Here is a 17,093-nt window from a genome sequence, read left to right on the forward strand (position 1 = left end):
TCATAAAACGGTTTAACACTGGTGCTGAAACCTGCAGTATGACGAATCATGCAGTTCTACGGAGTGTTTGTAGCTGAAACCTAAGATTTGTCTGCAGCATCAGCTGTAGTATGGGAATCCTTGTGTAAACTTCTTTTATGTCTCTGCTACCTCCTTTAACATAGCCTGAAAACAGATCCCTGCTTTCTATCCTGTGCCTAGAGAAAGCATCTCTTTTACACATGGAGACAGAGGGCCGAGCCGTCCTCTACCCACCCTCCTGCTCCTGGCCGCTCAGCCGGGCTCTGAAATGTTGGAGACAAGCCGACTGCCCACCAAAAGGTCCATTAATTGCCAGAGTTAGTGTTTCTTTCTCGCTATTTGTCTTCCTTTTCTCCTTCTTTGCAGTATCAAACAAGGTTTCGGATTCCTAGCCCTTTCCGGGTACGGGAAAAGCAGCGCTACAGCACACGCAACGCTACGTAACCCAACACCCCCCTTGCGCGCGGCACGGGCCGCCCCCGGCTCCGCCCCTCCCGCCTCGTGCTTCGTTCTTCTCTTTCTCTCTTTCTCTCTTTCTCTCTCTCTCTCTCTCTCTCTCACCACTGCGGTGTAGGCTGCGCGCGGAGGAAAGGCAAAATCGGTGGCGCATGCGCAAGCTGTGCGCGTGCGCGGCGGCTGGGACTCCGGACTGCGGAGTGAGGCTGGTGCTGGCATGGCGGAGGCGCGGCCCGGCTCAGGTGAGCGTAGCTGCCGCTCTGAGGCAGGGGGACTGAGGAGAGGGACTGCAGGATTGGGTGGGCGCAGTGAAGGGGAGAAGCAGTCGTCACTCCCCAGCGATACTAGCGGGTAGAAAGTCGCGCCGAAGCGGTCGCCATCGAACGCTGGTTTGTCGAAGGGTGCGGGCTGCGGCACCACCTGTTGCGGCTGGTCCGCCCCTGCCCGGCGCGACTTAGCGGTGCTTGTCGCGCCCAAAATGGCCGGACTTGCCTGTGCCGCAGGGCCCGGTAGGAAAAACTTTGCCCGAGGAGGAACGTGCGTGCTCCTAGTACGGGACAAACGAATGTAACGTCTTTGATAACGCCAGAGAAAATACATAAATAAGAGCTTGGTTACTGGAAAACCTGTCTGCTCGCTGCCCACCCATATCTTTGAAACCCAGGTTTCAGGCTGCCCGCATAGAGCAGTGACAATGACAACGGCTCAGGCCCACGAGCTGCTGTAAAGCCGCGTCTTTTTGAGGGGTCTCAGAGGGATCTGTGAGTAGAAGTCTTAGGCATGCAGGAGATTACTGGTTAGAGCAGGTGCTACCTGTTCTGAGGAATCTGGGCAGGAGCTCACGGAAGGAGAGCGTCTTAGGGACACGGGACTGGGTGCAACATGCAAGAAAACAGTTTTTCCTTTGTTTTGCCGTGCTTACTTCTATGATGCAGGTTCAGATTAACTTTAGTTTTATTGGTTATGGTTGCAGAGGAGTGGGGAGGAAACCTTACAAGATCGATATTTCAGCCTTGCATTTAATTATTTGTCCTGTATTTCGGATACTTAACAATAGAAGAACTCTTACTTAATTTTGTCACGATATGTGTCTAGAAATAACACTGTTGCTGAGAGTAATCAATGACTTTCAGTTTTTTCATCATGTTGCTTAATTTTACTGTAGTCCAGTACACCTTATCCGGTAATCAATGTCATGTTGAGGTCAATTGATGAGCTGACTAATTTCATTGTTCATAGTTGTTGGATTTCTGTCAAGGGAAATCCTGGACTTTTGTATTTTGGGTTAAGAAGAAAGTATCATTCTCTATTTTTGCAGCATCCTGATGTTAATTCAGATGAAGATTATCTACGGCCATTGTCCTTAATAGCATCCCCTGTTCTTGGCAGTCTGGTCTGGCTAGCATGATGGAGAAGTTACATGAGTTCAATTTTTGGTGGTATGAGAATGGGTCCACTGCCCTTGTTGGAGGTGAAATGGCTTGGGACATGGTACAGAGAGCAGAGACATAGCTTCAGTAAAGCTGATTTCTTTTTGTCAAAGAAGACAAAATTTCAAATTTCTTTTTGTCTATGTTTCATTCTGTCAGGCTGTGGGTCAAGCGTGATTGTGAAATCTCTTTGTATAGTATATATGTATTGGAATGGGGAGTCTTAGGTATACTGGGCTAAAAATTGCTTTACTGTAAAGCAGTAGAGTAGTCTTTATGGGACACCATTTCTACACTTGCCTTATAATAAGGTATAACAAAATAACAGATATTGTTACTTGGGATTAAGTTCTGGAGTTGGGACATTTTTTGTGCTCTCGAGAAAAATCTCAGAGGTAAGTTTTGAGTAATACATGTGCAGTATTAGAATGGAAACTGGCTTTTGCACTACAAGTTCATGGATGGAGCGAGTGTCTGATTTTGAAAGCTTAAAATTGGAAGATATTTCTGTTCTCAGAGTAGAACAGGGGTTTGAAGAGTGACAGTTTTTGGCCACTACAGATGTGTTGCTCATCCAGGATATTTTGTCAGTAGTGAAGAATTATTGAGACCCAGGAAATTATTATAAAAGACAAAGAGGAAAAATATAAGCAGCAAAGCAATTGTATAATAATTGTTCACACTGATGCATCTTTCTCATTTCAGTCCCTGTTCACGTAGAAGGGACAAATGTATTCTATTTAATAGCTGTTAATGGATTTTTTCCCATCAGTTGCTGTAATTACTGTTTAATGTAGTTTTGGTTTTTTGCCATCATAACAACAGCTGGGTGTTCTACATGTTACAATGCATCATTAAGCTGAAGATAACCAGGGAATTGCTATAAAACATTGGTCACTGTAAGGGAGAAGAAGAAAGTGAAAACTTAAAATGTATTTGTTTTCCATATGCAAAATCTATTCTGTAGTAGGTCCTTTTGTTTGGATGATGAAACTACATATCACAAAATCCTACTTTGAAATTTTCTCACATGTCATCTTGAAATGGGCTGGCTAAAACTTTAGAGGTCCATTTAAAGTGTGGATACACTGAATTGGACATGAAATGGCAATATCAAAAAAGACAATAACATCACACTGTATGAATATACACAGGTGGCTAGATAGCTGGAAAATAGCTTTGCAGAGAAGGTGAGATGAGGCCACCTCTTGAGCACTGTGTCCAACTGTGGGCTCTGTGTGTGCAAGGGGAATGTGTACATACTGGACTGAGTCCAGCAAAGGACCATGAAGACCATTAAGGAATTGGAGCATCCTTTTCATGAGGAGAGATAGAGAGAGCTGGATTTGTTTAGTCATAAGAAGTCTCAGATATTAGTGCTGTGTACAAATACTGAAAGTGTGGGAATAAAGAATATGGAACCAGATTGTTCTTAGTGGTGTTAAGTTAAAGGACACGAGGCCACAGGTATAAAACATACAAAATTCCAGTTGAACACAAGGAAAAGCCTTCTTACTGTGAGAATAACACTGGAACAGGTTGCTGAGAGAGGTCATGGCCTCTCAGTCCTTGAAGATACTCAAAATCCACCTAGTCACAGTTATGGGCAACTGACCCTTTTTGGGTAGGATTTTTGAACTAGATGATCTACAGAAGTCTCAAAATGAGCCATTCTGTAATTCTATGGGTAGGCTGGTTTTGCATGTTATTCTTTAGTAATTTCTGGAAAGCATTGCAGTAGGGGAGCATATCTTTTATGACATGAGCTAATACAGTTGAAGTAAACAATGAGTTTTGGGCATGCAGATTGTTTTGCCTGGAAATTGGTTGCACTACTTGAGTCAATAGGCCTGAAACAAAAACTCCTGTTTAGGAAGAAATTCAACATTTTATAAATCTGTGTCATCTTGAAAATAATAAGATGCTGTAGGTGAATGTATAAAGTGATCAGGGAAGACAGAAAATATAAACTTGGTAGTCTGGTTTAAAGCTCCCAGTGCTATGGGGAAAGCTTCAGATTTCAGGTCTATATCTTCAGATAATGGACCATTCAGTTTTTGTTTGTTTGTGGGTTTTAAATTTTTTTTGGGGGGTTGTTGTTCTGTTTAATACAGCTATTTAAGTGCTGCAGGGAATGTCTTCTGTGTAACTTGCACTTTGTGTGCAGATGACTGAATCATCTCGTCTGGATATATGTAATGCCGACATGAATAGATTGTCGTGTGCACATTCTACTGTCATCTATCTTTAGGTGAAAGAACAGGTTGTTTGAATTGCTTTAAAAATGAAGGCGTCCATCCTGAAAAATCAGGTTTGTCTTATAGGTGAGAGATAGTATATAAATAGAACATCTATTAATAGAATATTCTGAGTGGAAAGGGACTCACAAGAGTCATTGAGTTAAATGCTTGATATCCCACAGGGCAATCTAAAAATTAAATAAGATATCCAAACACATTACTAAAACAGTTCTTGAATACTGAAAAGCTTGGGGTCATGACCATTTTCCTATAAAGCTTTTTCCAGTACTTGACCACCCTTTAATGGAAGTTTTACCTGATGCTCTCCAATCTGACTTCTCTGTGACCGAGCTTTAAGCTTTCCTTTGCTTCCTGACACTGGCCACTGGGGAGAAGAAATCAGCAACTGCCTCTCCACTTCCTCTCTTAAGAAAACTGTAGGCAGCAATAAGGTGACCCCTCAGTCTCTTCCAAACTCAACAAAGCTAGTACTTTCAGCTGCTTGTGTAATTTAGTTCTTTTGCCATCTCTGTTGTCCTCCTTTGGACACTTAATATTTTTATACTTTTTTGCATTGTGGAGCCAAACACATGGTACTAAAGAAACTGTTTTTGCACACAGTGCAAGACACTATTTTTGGCTGAATTTATTGGTATGTCATTAAAAGCAGTCATTTAAAAGATGTCTGAAGTCCATTTGTTTCATTCCAGTTTTAAACTGATAGAAAACTTCAGAAGGAAGTCAGTTCTTCTTGTCTAGGAAGTAAAGCTGAATTAATTTAAGAAGAAAGAAGTACTAAGTCTGATGCCTAAAGGGCTGTTCTGTGGACTGTTACATTTTTTTCTAATTAACTTTGTCAATATATTTTTTCTCTTTTATACTTGTATTTAATTATCAACTTCATATTAGTTAAAGTACATTATGCAATGGTTCTTAAAAATCTGATTGAATATAGCTTCCTGAAACTGTGAAACTGTTCTAAAATATGTCACTTAGGCGTAATGTCTTTAAGTGGCACCTTCAAATGTCATCCTTAATGTATTCATAAAAGAGTACCTAAGCTATTGGCGGTACTGTTCCCAAGTATAAGCTCTGTTTTTGAAGATGAGCTTGTACTTACTGAAATGTGTACTTATTAATTTGCTTCATATTTTTTAATGTGTCCTTATAAAATGATTTTTCTGAAAGATAGTTCACAAGGACTACCTCTTTGCCAGGGCATTCTGGCTCTGTCGACAGTTAATGCCGGAGGGGTTTAATGCTATGGTAGAACAGGCATGAAACCATATCGCTTTCATATGCTTCATTCTAATTCAAAGCAAAATTCCTAGAGATGTTAAAATCATAGAATCATAGTTCGGCTTGGCTAGAAGGGACCTTAAAAGTCATGTAGTTTCAACCCCCCTCTGATGGGCAGGGACATCTTCCACTAGACCTGCTTATTCAGAGCCACATCCAGTGTGGCCTTAAATACTTCCAGTGATGGTACTGCTGATTTGGGCAACCTGTTCCAGTGTCCTACCACTGTCAAAGTAAAGATTTTCTTCTTTATATCTAACCTAAATCTCTCTTCTTCCAGCTTGAAGCCAGACCTCCTTGTCCTGTCCTTACATGCCCTTGTAAAAAGTCTCTGCCCATTTTTCTTGTGGGCTCCCTTCAGGTCCTGGAGAGTTGCTGTTAGGTCACCTTGGAGCCTCTTCTCCAGGTTGAGCAAATCCAGTTCTCTTAGCCTTTCCTCAGAGGGGATATGCTCCATCCTTCCAGCCATCTTGGTGGCCTCTTCCACACTTGCTTCAGTTCAACAAGTTGATGACCTTCGTGTGCTGGGGGACCCCATAGCTGGATGCAGCACTCCAGGTGTTGCATTGAAATTGAGTAGAGGGGATGTATCAAGAAGCAGAGTAGAGGGGATGAATCAGCTCATTTGACCTGCTGGCCACACTTCTGATGTGGCCCAGGTTGCAGTTGGTCTTCTGGGCTGTGAGCGCTTGTTGTCATGTCATGTCTGCCTCTCATTCACCAAGTCTTATCAGCAGGGCTGTTCTTGATCTGTTCATCCCCCAGCCTTTATTGGTACTCAGGGTTGCCCTGACCCAGGTGCAGCACTTTGCCCTTGGTCTTGTTTAACCTCATGAGATTCCTGTGGCCCACTTTTTGAGCTTGTCCAGGTCCTTCAGGATAGCATTCCATTCTCAAGCTGTGTCAATTGCACCACTCAGCTTGATGGCATCTGCAAATTTGCTGAAGGTACAATGTATCTCTTTGACTATATAATTAATGAAGATATTAAACAATAGTGGTTGCAGTGCAGACTCCTGAGGGACATCACTTGTCACTGATGTCCATCAGAACTCTGAGCTGTTGACCACTACTCTCGGGATGTTACTTTCCAGACAATTTTTTATTTGTGTAAGAGTACACTCATCTCTTTGATTGAGAGAGCAGGATGTTAGGAGAGACCATATCAAAGTCTTTACATAAGTCCAGATAAATAATATGTGCAGCCCTTCCCTTGTTCACTTATGTAGTCACTCCATCATAGAAAGCCACTGTGTTGGTCCGGTGGGACTTGTCCTTGGTGAAGCTCTGCTTGCTGTCCCAAATCACCTCCCTGTCCTCTATGTGCCTTAGTGTCATTCTTACTAGGATCTGTTCCATGATGTTCTCAGGCACAAAGGTGAGACAATATAGAATTCTTTTCTATAGTTATTATAATATTCTGTGTTTATTTTATAGAAATACAGGCTGGACTTTAGCTTTGGGGCATCCCTTTTACTATGATTTTTTGTGTATGTATATGTAAGCACGTCAGAGACAATTTCAGCCAGTGTTAGCTACTTATTATTACACTTGTACATTTATTTTGCAGTTTCTTGTCTTGGCAGACAGAAATCAGTTTTAGTAGAATTTACCACTCTGGAATTTTCTTCATTATGTAGAAGCTGAGAGCAAGAATGGGAATCTTACTGATGTAAAAACTTCTAATGATTTATTAATATTTTGGAGATGCTTTTAAGTATCTGAATCCCAGTTTCTAATTTTTTTCTGCAAACCTGTTTTTATTAAACCATAGCTATCTGTCAGACTTTAAATTTTAGAATATACAAAAGAAAGCCTAAAACAACTAATAAAATGGGCTGTTTCAAATCAGGTTTGCATGAAATTCTAGGATTACATTCTGTTTTCAGATCAAAATGTGTAAAATTTAAGTAATCTATACTCAATCACTGCTGTTAACATTATAGTGCATAATTTACAATTGTACTGCTTTTTATTAGTGATAGGAAAGAAACTGACTTAACACTGGGAAAACTGGAAGTAAGAGTAGCTGTAGAAAATACAATGGACAACATTACATTTGCAATTCTTTGCACAGGATACATATGCTGAGAAAAATAGAATGTTTCTAGGGAAGATGCTTTCAGTCCAGAATCTTTCATATGTGTAGCCTAATGTTGGTACCTACTAGGGTCTGCAGTCCTAACGACAGAATAGTTAAACTGGAAGGGACCTACAGTGGTCATTGAATCCAGATCTGACCACTTCAGGGCTGACCAAAAGTTGAAGCATATTGAGAGTGTTGTCCAGTTGTCTCTTAGACAATGGCAGACATGAGGTATTAATCACTCTTCTGGAAAGCCTGTTAAGGGTTTTGACCATGCTCTTGGCAAAGACATGTTCCCTCATGTGAGTCTGAACACCTCCCCATCCCTCCTCCATTCCCGGGGGGTGTCACAGCTTTGAATGTGCTTTCACTGGGTACCAGGAAGAAAAGATCAGTACATGTGTCTTGACTTCTTTTTTGCCTGAACTAATTTCAATTTTTTGCTGATTCTTAATTCAGTCTTGAGCTGTTTTGAAGACCAGATTTCTGTCTGGTTTTTCCATTTTGTTGTTGCAAAATCAGGTTAGTATTTCAACTTAAAAAAACCTAAACTATTTGTATTTGCCATTTGTATCTAGTTGATTTATAACATATAATACTGTGTAGAGTGGCATATAATAGTATATAATATACTATATTAATAACATAGACTATCTTGTAATGTAACATTGTAATGTTAATATATATGGGTAAATATAGATAATATTAAATTATATATATATATAATATAAATAATATATAATTTAGTTTTTGCAAAGACAAAAATCCCCAAAGTAATTTCAAGTGCTCTTTAAAAATTAAAGTATGAATTAGGCAATGTGGTTAAAACATCCTGAAATGTAATTTTAAATTCTTAATTTTTATTAAGGTTAAAGCTTCACTTCCATGAAGTTGTACGTTACAGTTTTTCCTCTGGCAGCCAACTTCACATTGCAGCTATAACCATTCCTAGAGGTTTTGAAAAAACCTTTTTTCATTTGAAAACAAATTTAATTTGTTGGGGAAAAAAAAGTATGTTAGTGCCTTGAAATGTTCTGGTTTATTCTTCTCTCCAAAATGTTAATTTTCACAGTCTTAATTGAGAGAAATGGTAGTTCAGGATCCTAGATTGTATTAGCCTTTTGGAGAGTCTTTTGGCCTGAGTCATGGCCTAAGTGTTTAATTATCTCTTTTAATTGTTATGAACCAGGAATAAATTGCGCTCTCTCCTACCACGTGAGGTAACCTACCCAACCAGTAAAATGAGATCCATGAGATCTTAATGAAATTTTATTAACTACTTTTTTTTACATTACTGTGTAAAATTTAACTAATCTGCCACAGCCAGTTAAACTGTTCCTGATATTCACCTAATAATTTCTGTTGCAGGCAGACACTACTGGCGCAATGTTACAGGAAATTGAGTAACATAGGATTTATCTTTCTTTTATCTAGAGGCATGGAAACTGCAGAAGACCACTGAAGTAGAGGCATGGTTCATGTTGATGACCTCAGAAAATATTTTTGCACAGCAGTCCTGTGCCGTTTAATATGTCTGTCTCTAGAACAATATAATCAGAGTTGATGCAAGTATTTACTACTGCTCCTTTTAATTTATTTTCAAAATTTGTATGATATTCAAATCTCAGATGTAGACATTGTATTTAAAGGACCCCTTTTTCAGGTTCTTGTATTTATGTAAACATGCTTGGAAAAACTTGAGATGTTAAATGCTGATTGTCACACTTGCATGTCTTGTGCTGCTTCAAAAGTTTTTTTTTCACTTTTTATTTTTATATTCTTAATTCAGGGTTATCACAGTCCTGTAAAGATGACAAGAAGGCTTCTACAAAGCACTGTTTGATTCAGTTCGCGTTTCTGGACACGTGTTTCCAATTGTTCTGTTAAGTGTGGGATTGATGGAACTTCTGGACCTTTGCATGTATGGTAATTTGGTTGAAAAGAGTATGTACTGTTTAAGTTTTATGAATTTGTGTTTATTTATGTTTTAGGTACATCGAATTTCAGCCCTGGTGCTGCTGCTTCCATTTCTGGAGAAGGACAACCAACAGATATAAACTGGGTAAATAAAGATAGGAAAGACTCTAACAGTAATCAGAATAGAAGTAATATACCAATTCCTAGTCCCTATTCTGAAAGAGGTACAGATCGTGAAAGCTCTTCCACAAAGCATCATGGCTTTTGTAATCTGGAAAGTCAGTATGGGAATTCTGAAGACTTCCACCAATATTTTGGTACCAGTAAAAGTTTGAAGAATCGCAGCTTGCAAAGCCAGAGATTGCATAGATTAAGAAATGATAGCACATGTGCTAGAAATAAGACAAGGCAAAGTACTACTGGTACTGCTACAGGTCCAGGAATTTCAGATGCTGCACTAGTACCTGGTAGAAGAGCACCTCCTAGAGGATACAGTGATTTTCTCTCCTCAGAGAGTGACAGGGAAGTACCTAATGCAGATAGCAGAGGGGCAAAGCCGAAGAAAGCACATCTGATACATGTATCTGGGAGAGGTTTTAGGGAAAAGGGAAAGCAGATACATGACCATGAAAAGCGAATGAGCTCTAAACAGAAAGCAGAGCTGTTTGAAAATTTTCCATCTTTGGATTTGACGCAGTCTGACTCTTCAGAATCATCCATTGGAAAGGCGTTCTGTGATGCATCTTTTGGAAGTGGGGATGAGCAAAAAGGCTACAATAATGTAAACAAAAGATATCCCCGGAAGCCTGTGTGGAATAAACCCCCAGTAGAAAAGGAGTGTCAGAAAAGACATGATTCTCACCGTAGTAAAAATACAAAAGTAGGTAAGAAGTCTTCTGTTGCATATACTCCAAAAGATAAAAATGAAAGGAAGAAAGAACTCATTGCTCACAAAAATGATGAAAACTTGACCAGTGAAATCAGGCATCAGTTGTCTGAGTCTCTCAGGTTCAGTGGAAGAAAGTTCTTGCTAAAGGGGGATCAAGTACCTTCACTTCATTTCAGCTGGACCCAGTACTGGAAGAAGCAAAGTGATGTACCAAAAAACAAAGAAACTCATACAGGTAAGTTTTTGAGACTGTCCTGGACTCCCATATGAAAGATATGATCTTGAATAATTTAAGCAGTCTTTGCTTCAGCTCCTGCCTTGAGTAGCTGAAGAAGCTTATTATTTCACATTAAATTGGTTTTGGGATCAGAGGATAGAAGTAAATGTAGATGCATGGTATTTCAGTAGGAACATATTCTGTAAGTTTACCTGGAGAAGGACAGATTTTGTTTAAAGTTTTTTCTGTTTTTGCTACACCAAACTGCAAACAATGACCTAGTTGAGTACCATTTTAAAATGTGTATGTTGTGGGAGTAAAATTCTAAGCATTCTAAATAATAGGACTTGAGAAGGATAATGCTGAAACTGACTTTTGCAGAATAGGTATTTTCATGTTTTTTGTAGGAGTAGGAAAATGCCAGACAGAGAAACGGTATTCTACTCATAACTGAATTTTATGTGGTTTTTTTCTGCACCTTTGATGCCTTAACCTATTAAATGAAACAACACATACTTCTGAGATAACAGTATAGGAGGTAATATTAAAGCTGGTCTTTATTGGAGGCCTTCATGTGCAAATATGGAAAACGTCCACAAACCTCCCCCCTCCGGGTGCATAGGGTTTTATAAGTTTAGTTAATTAACACAATTAACAAAAATCACCAATTAGCAGCATAAGTGGCGATGCTGTTCTCCCCACAGTTCCAGACTGAACCTTGTTGATGAAAATGTGTCTCAAAGAGCTGTTTTTCAAGCTTGGTTTCTAAGGAGAACCAAGGTAGCATAGGGGTCTTGGAATGTGTTTTGCCTTTCAGGGCAGGGAAAGTACTGGGGAAAACTAGCTATGAGTGCAGTAATAGGCTGCAGAGCTCCAAATATGTGTGTGAATAATACAGGGAATAGAAGAAAAAAGATGAAAAATGTTAGGCATCACCTTAAAAGGTAATTAGAAATAGAGGCAATATCTGGATACTATTTTTGGAAGTTTGAGAATAGAAACATGTGCTGTTGACAGTGTAAACCAGACCCACAGTTTTTGGCTATCTGAGGGAAATTTATGCTGACTCATACCATTAGTGACTGAAAACATTAAATGGAAATCAGCTCAGTCTCTTCAGGGCTATGATACTGGTTTCTGTTTCAGCAACAACTTAAGTAGCTTATTCTAACTGTTTTGCATAAGCTTAAGCACTAAGTGTTAAGAGGCTTAAATGTTCAGATGCAATAAGGAGAAATACCAAGAATTATATTTATTAGGTATTTTACAAAGCATCTCAACCTTACCTTCTGTTGCAAAGAATGATAGAGATGGGTAGGCTAGTTCCAAATATCTTAACTGATATCAAATCTATTGAAGACTTCTCAGCATCTCCTATTTCATAATTGAGAAAATACTAGCATTATCAGGAAGCATAAGATACATCTAGTTGGAAGTTTTCTTCTCTTAGCAGGATCAAGATCTTCCTTGATCCTCTTTAACCTAAGTAAATTAACTGTCATGCTCCTGGGTTCTATTTGAATCATAAAATTGAAGGTACCTCAGTCTTTTCCCCATCATTATTATTAAATGAAAAACATCACATGCAATAAGCAGAAAGATATGTAGTAGTCTTTCCCAGGGAACTTAAGGAGCTTCCCCCTCCAAAACAGTTGTTTATTTGCATGCTTTATTTGGGAGCTCTTTTGGAAACACTGTCTGCCACTGTTTTCAGGGTACTAGGATTGTGGATTTTTAACTATTTCTGGGACAGCTACAGTTTCTGAGTCTGATATAGCTTTAGTCTTCTGGAGAAAAGTAGTATGTTTTACAGGAGAATATTCCTTTACGGCAGATAGTAATTATGGGTTAGCAAGTAGAAATTATCGTTTGTCCTAAATGTTGTGGAGCTTGATGCAGGAGGGCTAGAAAACAAATTGCAACATCGTATTGAGGAGGACAGACGCTGTTAACACTTGCAAGCCGTGGACTTGCTTGGAATCAGATGTTGTACAAGCACATTTTGAATTGACAGTAATCTTTTTCTATTATTTTCCTTTCTTATTTCCTTCATTATGAATTTGAACTTTCCTTCTTGTTGTGATCTGATCTAATCACAGAAGAGCAAAGTGAACTCTGTGAATAAAGCCAAATGTACTTGAGTTCGAATGTTCACCGAAATGAGATTAAAACACAAACAAGGTTAGATGTTAATACCAAAAAAATTATATATTTTATTTAATAGTAAAAGAGACAAAGAGAAAAAAAGAGAAAAGAAAGAAATAAATAGAAAAAGGGGGCTGGGAGGAGAGGGGACGAGGAGAGTGACAGAGACAGATTAAATAGAAACCTATCACCCCTTCATGTGTTCTAATGGTGATGACAGTCACCTGCTGAAAAGTATAGAAAGTATAGATCAATCATGGGCCAGGTGGGAACACCCAGGTGCCTCCCCTAAGGGGGACAGGTTTGACATTGTTGCCTGCAGGACTGTGGGTCTGTTGCATCATGTGCAGTGTTCTCTGGTGCAGGGTTTGGGGACTCCTTGGAGTGGGCCTGTGATGGGCCATGACATCCCATCTGCTGTCCCTCACGTGGATGTCTGGTAGATGTGGCTCTCCAAGGGTGGGGGGCCCTGCAGTTGGACAAGTCTGCATAGCAGCTGGATGGGTGTTCACTGCCTCTGACTGAACGGTATGCCACATATCCAAAAGAACTTCCTCACTTCCTCCTCGGTTTAGTGTCAGGGTCTGTGCAAGTCTGGCAGCAGATAAACCTGGGGCTATAGCCTCTATCCTGAAGCTTCTGGACATCCCTGCCATGGATGTATGCTCTTCCAGTCTTAGCCATCATTTCTGAGATGTGTTATCTCTGTCCCTTAGGCAGTTTAACTCCCAGTTGAGGGCCTCAGCCCAGAGACCTCATTTAGAGTGCAGTGAGCTTCCATGCAGTTTTTGTTGCACAATTTGTTATAATAGGCAAAAGTCCTTCATAAAAATGTTTAAGCCATAAACCATAAGATTTCAGTCTCTTGATACTTATACAATCTTAAAATACTTGCACAATCTTAAAATGCTACATTTTTACACTATTCACTTGTAGTTAATGTATTATTAAATCCTGTGGACATTTTTAAGGTGTATTTGGTAGTCTTATCTTAATGGGTGAGAAGTAATCTGACAGAAATGAAGCATTATGTGGTGCCTTTCTTATGGTTGCACATCAGGCTGTGTTGACTTTAATGTGGGGTTCTTGCTTTATTTTCAAAGTACTTTTTCACGTTCATCTGGCTCAAAAGACCCTGTACTTTGACTGTTGTTCCAGTAATTTCACTCCTAAATTTCACTCCTAAAGCGCTCACTTTAAAAAGAGCCTATTCCCATAATCCAGGTCCTTCACTATAAATATTTGTTGTGTCATCTCCTGGGAATACTTAAGGATAGGAATTAAATGTAATTTTGGCAGAGATTTCTGTATTCAAGAGCATTCATCTTCTTGGTTTAAAGTGTATGCAAAGATGAATTTCCTATATAAAGTGATGAGTAAAATCTCAAACTTCTGCCAATCTTAAAAGTATTAATAGCTTCAGAATTAATAATTAATAATAATTACTAATTTGTCAAAATGGAATTTGCATTGCCACTTTAATAAGAATCCTATATTCCTTCTTCCTGCTCTGAAGCTAAAAAAATGCACCGCAAGTATCAAACTGCAATCTTCCATGAGTAAACTAATGTTTTATCTATAGCCACTGAGCTAAAATAGCCAGAGAGCTAAAATAAGTTTCATTATAATTTAAATGAAATCTTTGAATTTGACTTGAGTTTCATTTCTCAGCTAGCTGTTCTTTTACGCACAAGTAATATATTTGATTTGCAGGGTCATTGATTGAACAGCTGACCACAGAGAAGTATGAGTGCATGGTATGCTGTGAGGTGGTCCGAATAGTAGCCCCAGTGTGGAGCTGTCAGAATTGTTACCATGTATTCCACCTGAATTGCATCAAGAAATGGGCACGATCACCAGCTTCACAAGCTGAAGGTTGGTATTTTCTCAAATATATATTTTATATATATTCTATATTATGTATACATATTGTATATATAATGTATGTGATGTATCCTCAAATGTATATAACAGCCAAATTCATGTGTTGCTTATGTAGTGAAAGCTATTAAGAAATATTATTTAAGATAACAATGTGACCCACCTCTAAGGCAAGGCAACCAAGTTCATTGTTAAAGGGATCCCTGGGGGTGGATTAAAGCAAAACAGCACTAAATAACTGATCAAAAAATTTTATTAGAACTACTTTGAAACCTTAAGTGGAAAAAGACTTAATGGATTTGAGAAGGGATACTGTAGGCATTCTGAAGCATATGATCACCCTAAGAGAGGAAAACAGGAAAGAGAAAAACAGAGGAAAAGAGAGATCTGTCGCCACCCATGGCTCCAGTGACGTGGCAGGGGATCATGGTCCATGGTCGTGATATGCGGTCCAAGTTCATCGGAGATGGAGGCAAGCATACGTATCAGAAATTGGGGGGTTTATAACCTTGATTCTACTAGTACCTCCAGTACTTCCTCCAAGAAGAATTCTGAGTATGCACAGTCTTCTTTCTGGAAGGTTCTGGAAGTCTGGCAGTGTCAAACAGGGGGCTTGAGTGTATGTGCCTGGAAAAATTTTCTGAACAAATGTTCCAAGCTCAGGATTTTGCGGCTGCATGGTAGTGGCTTGTGGTGGAGAGAAATTGGCGTTAAAAAACCCCTCTACCATTCCTTTGTAGTATCCATTCCATACAGCGGCTTCTCCTTTAGTTCAAAGTTTCTCCTTTAGTTAAACAAACTTAAACAGCTTGTGTAAGGCAAAATTTAGCCATAAGCGGCAAATGGTTCACTACAAGTGGTAAAGCCGTAAACAAGTTTTAAACAAGTTTTTCCCTACAGTTCTGTGTATGCCTTATATAATCCTCTAACTCAATTCTTTCCAGTGTTCTAGCTAAACCTAATTTCCAGATTTGAATGGGTAAGATCATTCAATGAAATCAGTGCATCAGGATGCAAAACTCTTGATGTGTTTTTACACATCAAGAAAAACATCTCATTTCTTATCTGTGCTTTGCTGAGCAGTGAAGCAGAAGATGCACTTCATGCATTAGCTGTCTGCTTTTACTCAACCACTTTTTAGTTTGTTTCTCAGATAAAATACTCCTGAAATTCATCCCTCATGCCATGCGATGAAAGGGAATTCAGAGAAAACAGAAAGCTTCAGCCTTTGTCATCAGCTTAAACTGTTTCAGATTCCTTGTATTTTACCACTTTTTGAAACTCTTAAACCAGTGTGTTATGCCCTTCGAATCCTTTACTGTAAGCTAAGGCTGAGTTGCAGCCATGCTCAGTTCAATTGAGTGGTGTAGACGCACTCTGAAGATGGTAATCCTGAAGTAGCATTAATTTTTTTCTGTACCCTGCTTGCTCAGCATTTGCAATTCATTGTGTCATTCTGTATCTCTCTGGGCAGACTGAGGAAATATAGTGTCACCTAGTTCCAAATTTTTGACAGTTGTTTTTCCAGACTGTAAATCTCCTGCAGAAAGGATTGGTTGCAAAGTTCTTTTTGCAGAAGATGCATAGTCAGACTTCTCGGAAGGGCTGGTTGTGAGCTCCAGTTCTCACTTTATTTCAAGGGTGCTTGAGGTATTTACTGTCTTGGTTTGAAAAGACAGGTGTTTTCTAAGGAAGGCAGGAGCCTCTCTTGAAAAGGAAAATGCAGACCCCCTCCCTCCGTATTATTTTAATTTTGAAATTCAGAGGCTGTCAGGCAAAGATATGGGAGTAGGAGTAACAGTTATTATGATGGATGTTTTTTTTAAATCCAGTATACAAAACAATACTGACAGAGTCAGAACACAACCTGACATCCTGTTGGTCACAGTGTTGGTAGCAGTCCAATTAAATGGTGGCTGCAGTCCTCCTGGAGTGACAAATGTGGTTCTGTTGAAGCAGTGATCCTGTAGAAGAGTGTAGTTTTCCTCTGAAGGTCCAGTGGTGATATAAATGGGCCTGGTCTTCCTCTGGGAATCCAGTGGGAAAAGGCTGGCGCTGATTTTCCAAATCTCAGATTACATCCAGGTAGGAATGCTTATCTTCTCTCCCTGGGCAGAGCATCTCACAATGGGATGATGTAATTTTATCAGTCATGCACTGAGACTCAATGGCCTATTAACAGAAGATATTTTCTGGAGGGAGGATTGGTTGTGGAAGAGATAAAGAAAAACTGCCCCACCTGGTTTTAAGTGGTGGCCCAATTAATAGAAGATAACTGCCCCACCTCTAACAGATGGCAATAGAATACACACCCCCAGCCACAACTTGCATTTCCAGCCTAAGTCATTTACCATGAGGTGGGCACAAGGAAGAAATGTGACAATTCTTAGGAGGTTAAAAGCCAAACTTTTATTTGCAAACTTTATAAGCCAAACTGAGAGTGATTGTTGAGTGACTCCCCTTTTTTGGAGTTGATTTATCTCCCTGGAACAGCTTACTCCTTATCAAAAGA

At 39.4% G+C, this 17,093-nt stretch overlaps 1 protein-coding gene across 4 annotated transcripts in view; it reads left to right on the top strand.

Moving 5' to 3' along the window:
- Positions 1 to 545: 545 nt before the first annotated feature.
- NFX1 (nuclear transcription factor, X-box binding 1) overlaps positions 546 to 17,093 on the top strand; it is a 76,790-nt gene continuing 60,242 nt past the window's right edge. The window contains exons 1-4 of one of the 4 annotated variants that reach the window (XM_074542099.1): positions 550 to 719; positions 9,524 to 9,594; positions 10,147 to 10,573; positions 14,414 to 14,575. In XM_074542099.1, coding sequence (XP_074398200.1) covers positions 695 to 719; positions 9,524 to 9,594; positions 10,147 to 10,573; positions 14,414 to 14,575 — 685 coding nt within the window. In that variant the 5' untranslated portion in view covers positions 550 to 694. Of the gene's footprint in view, positions 720 to 9,523; positions 10,574 to 14,413; positions 14,576 to 17,093 lie in introns of all 4 variants that reach the window. The other 3 variants (XM_026798519.2, XR_003382261.2, XM_005496109.4) reach the window with 3 other exon arrangements.

This window comes from Zonotrichia albicollis, chromosome 1, assembly GCF_047830755.1.
Source record: "Zonotrichia albicollis isolate bZonAlb1 chromosome 1, bZonAlb1.hap1, whole genome shotgun sequence".
Lineage (NCBI taxonomy): Eukaryota > Metazoa > Chordata > Aves > Passeriformes > Passerellidae > Zonotrichia > Zonotrichia albicollis.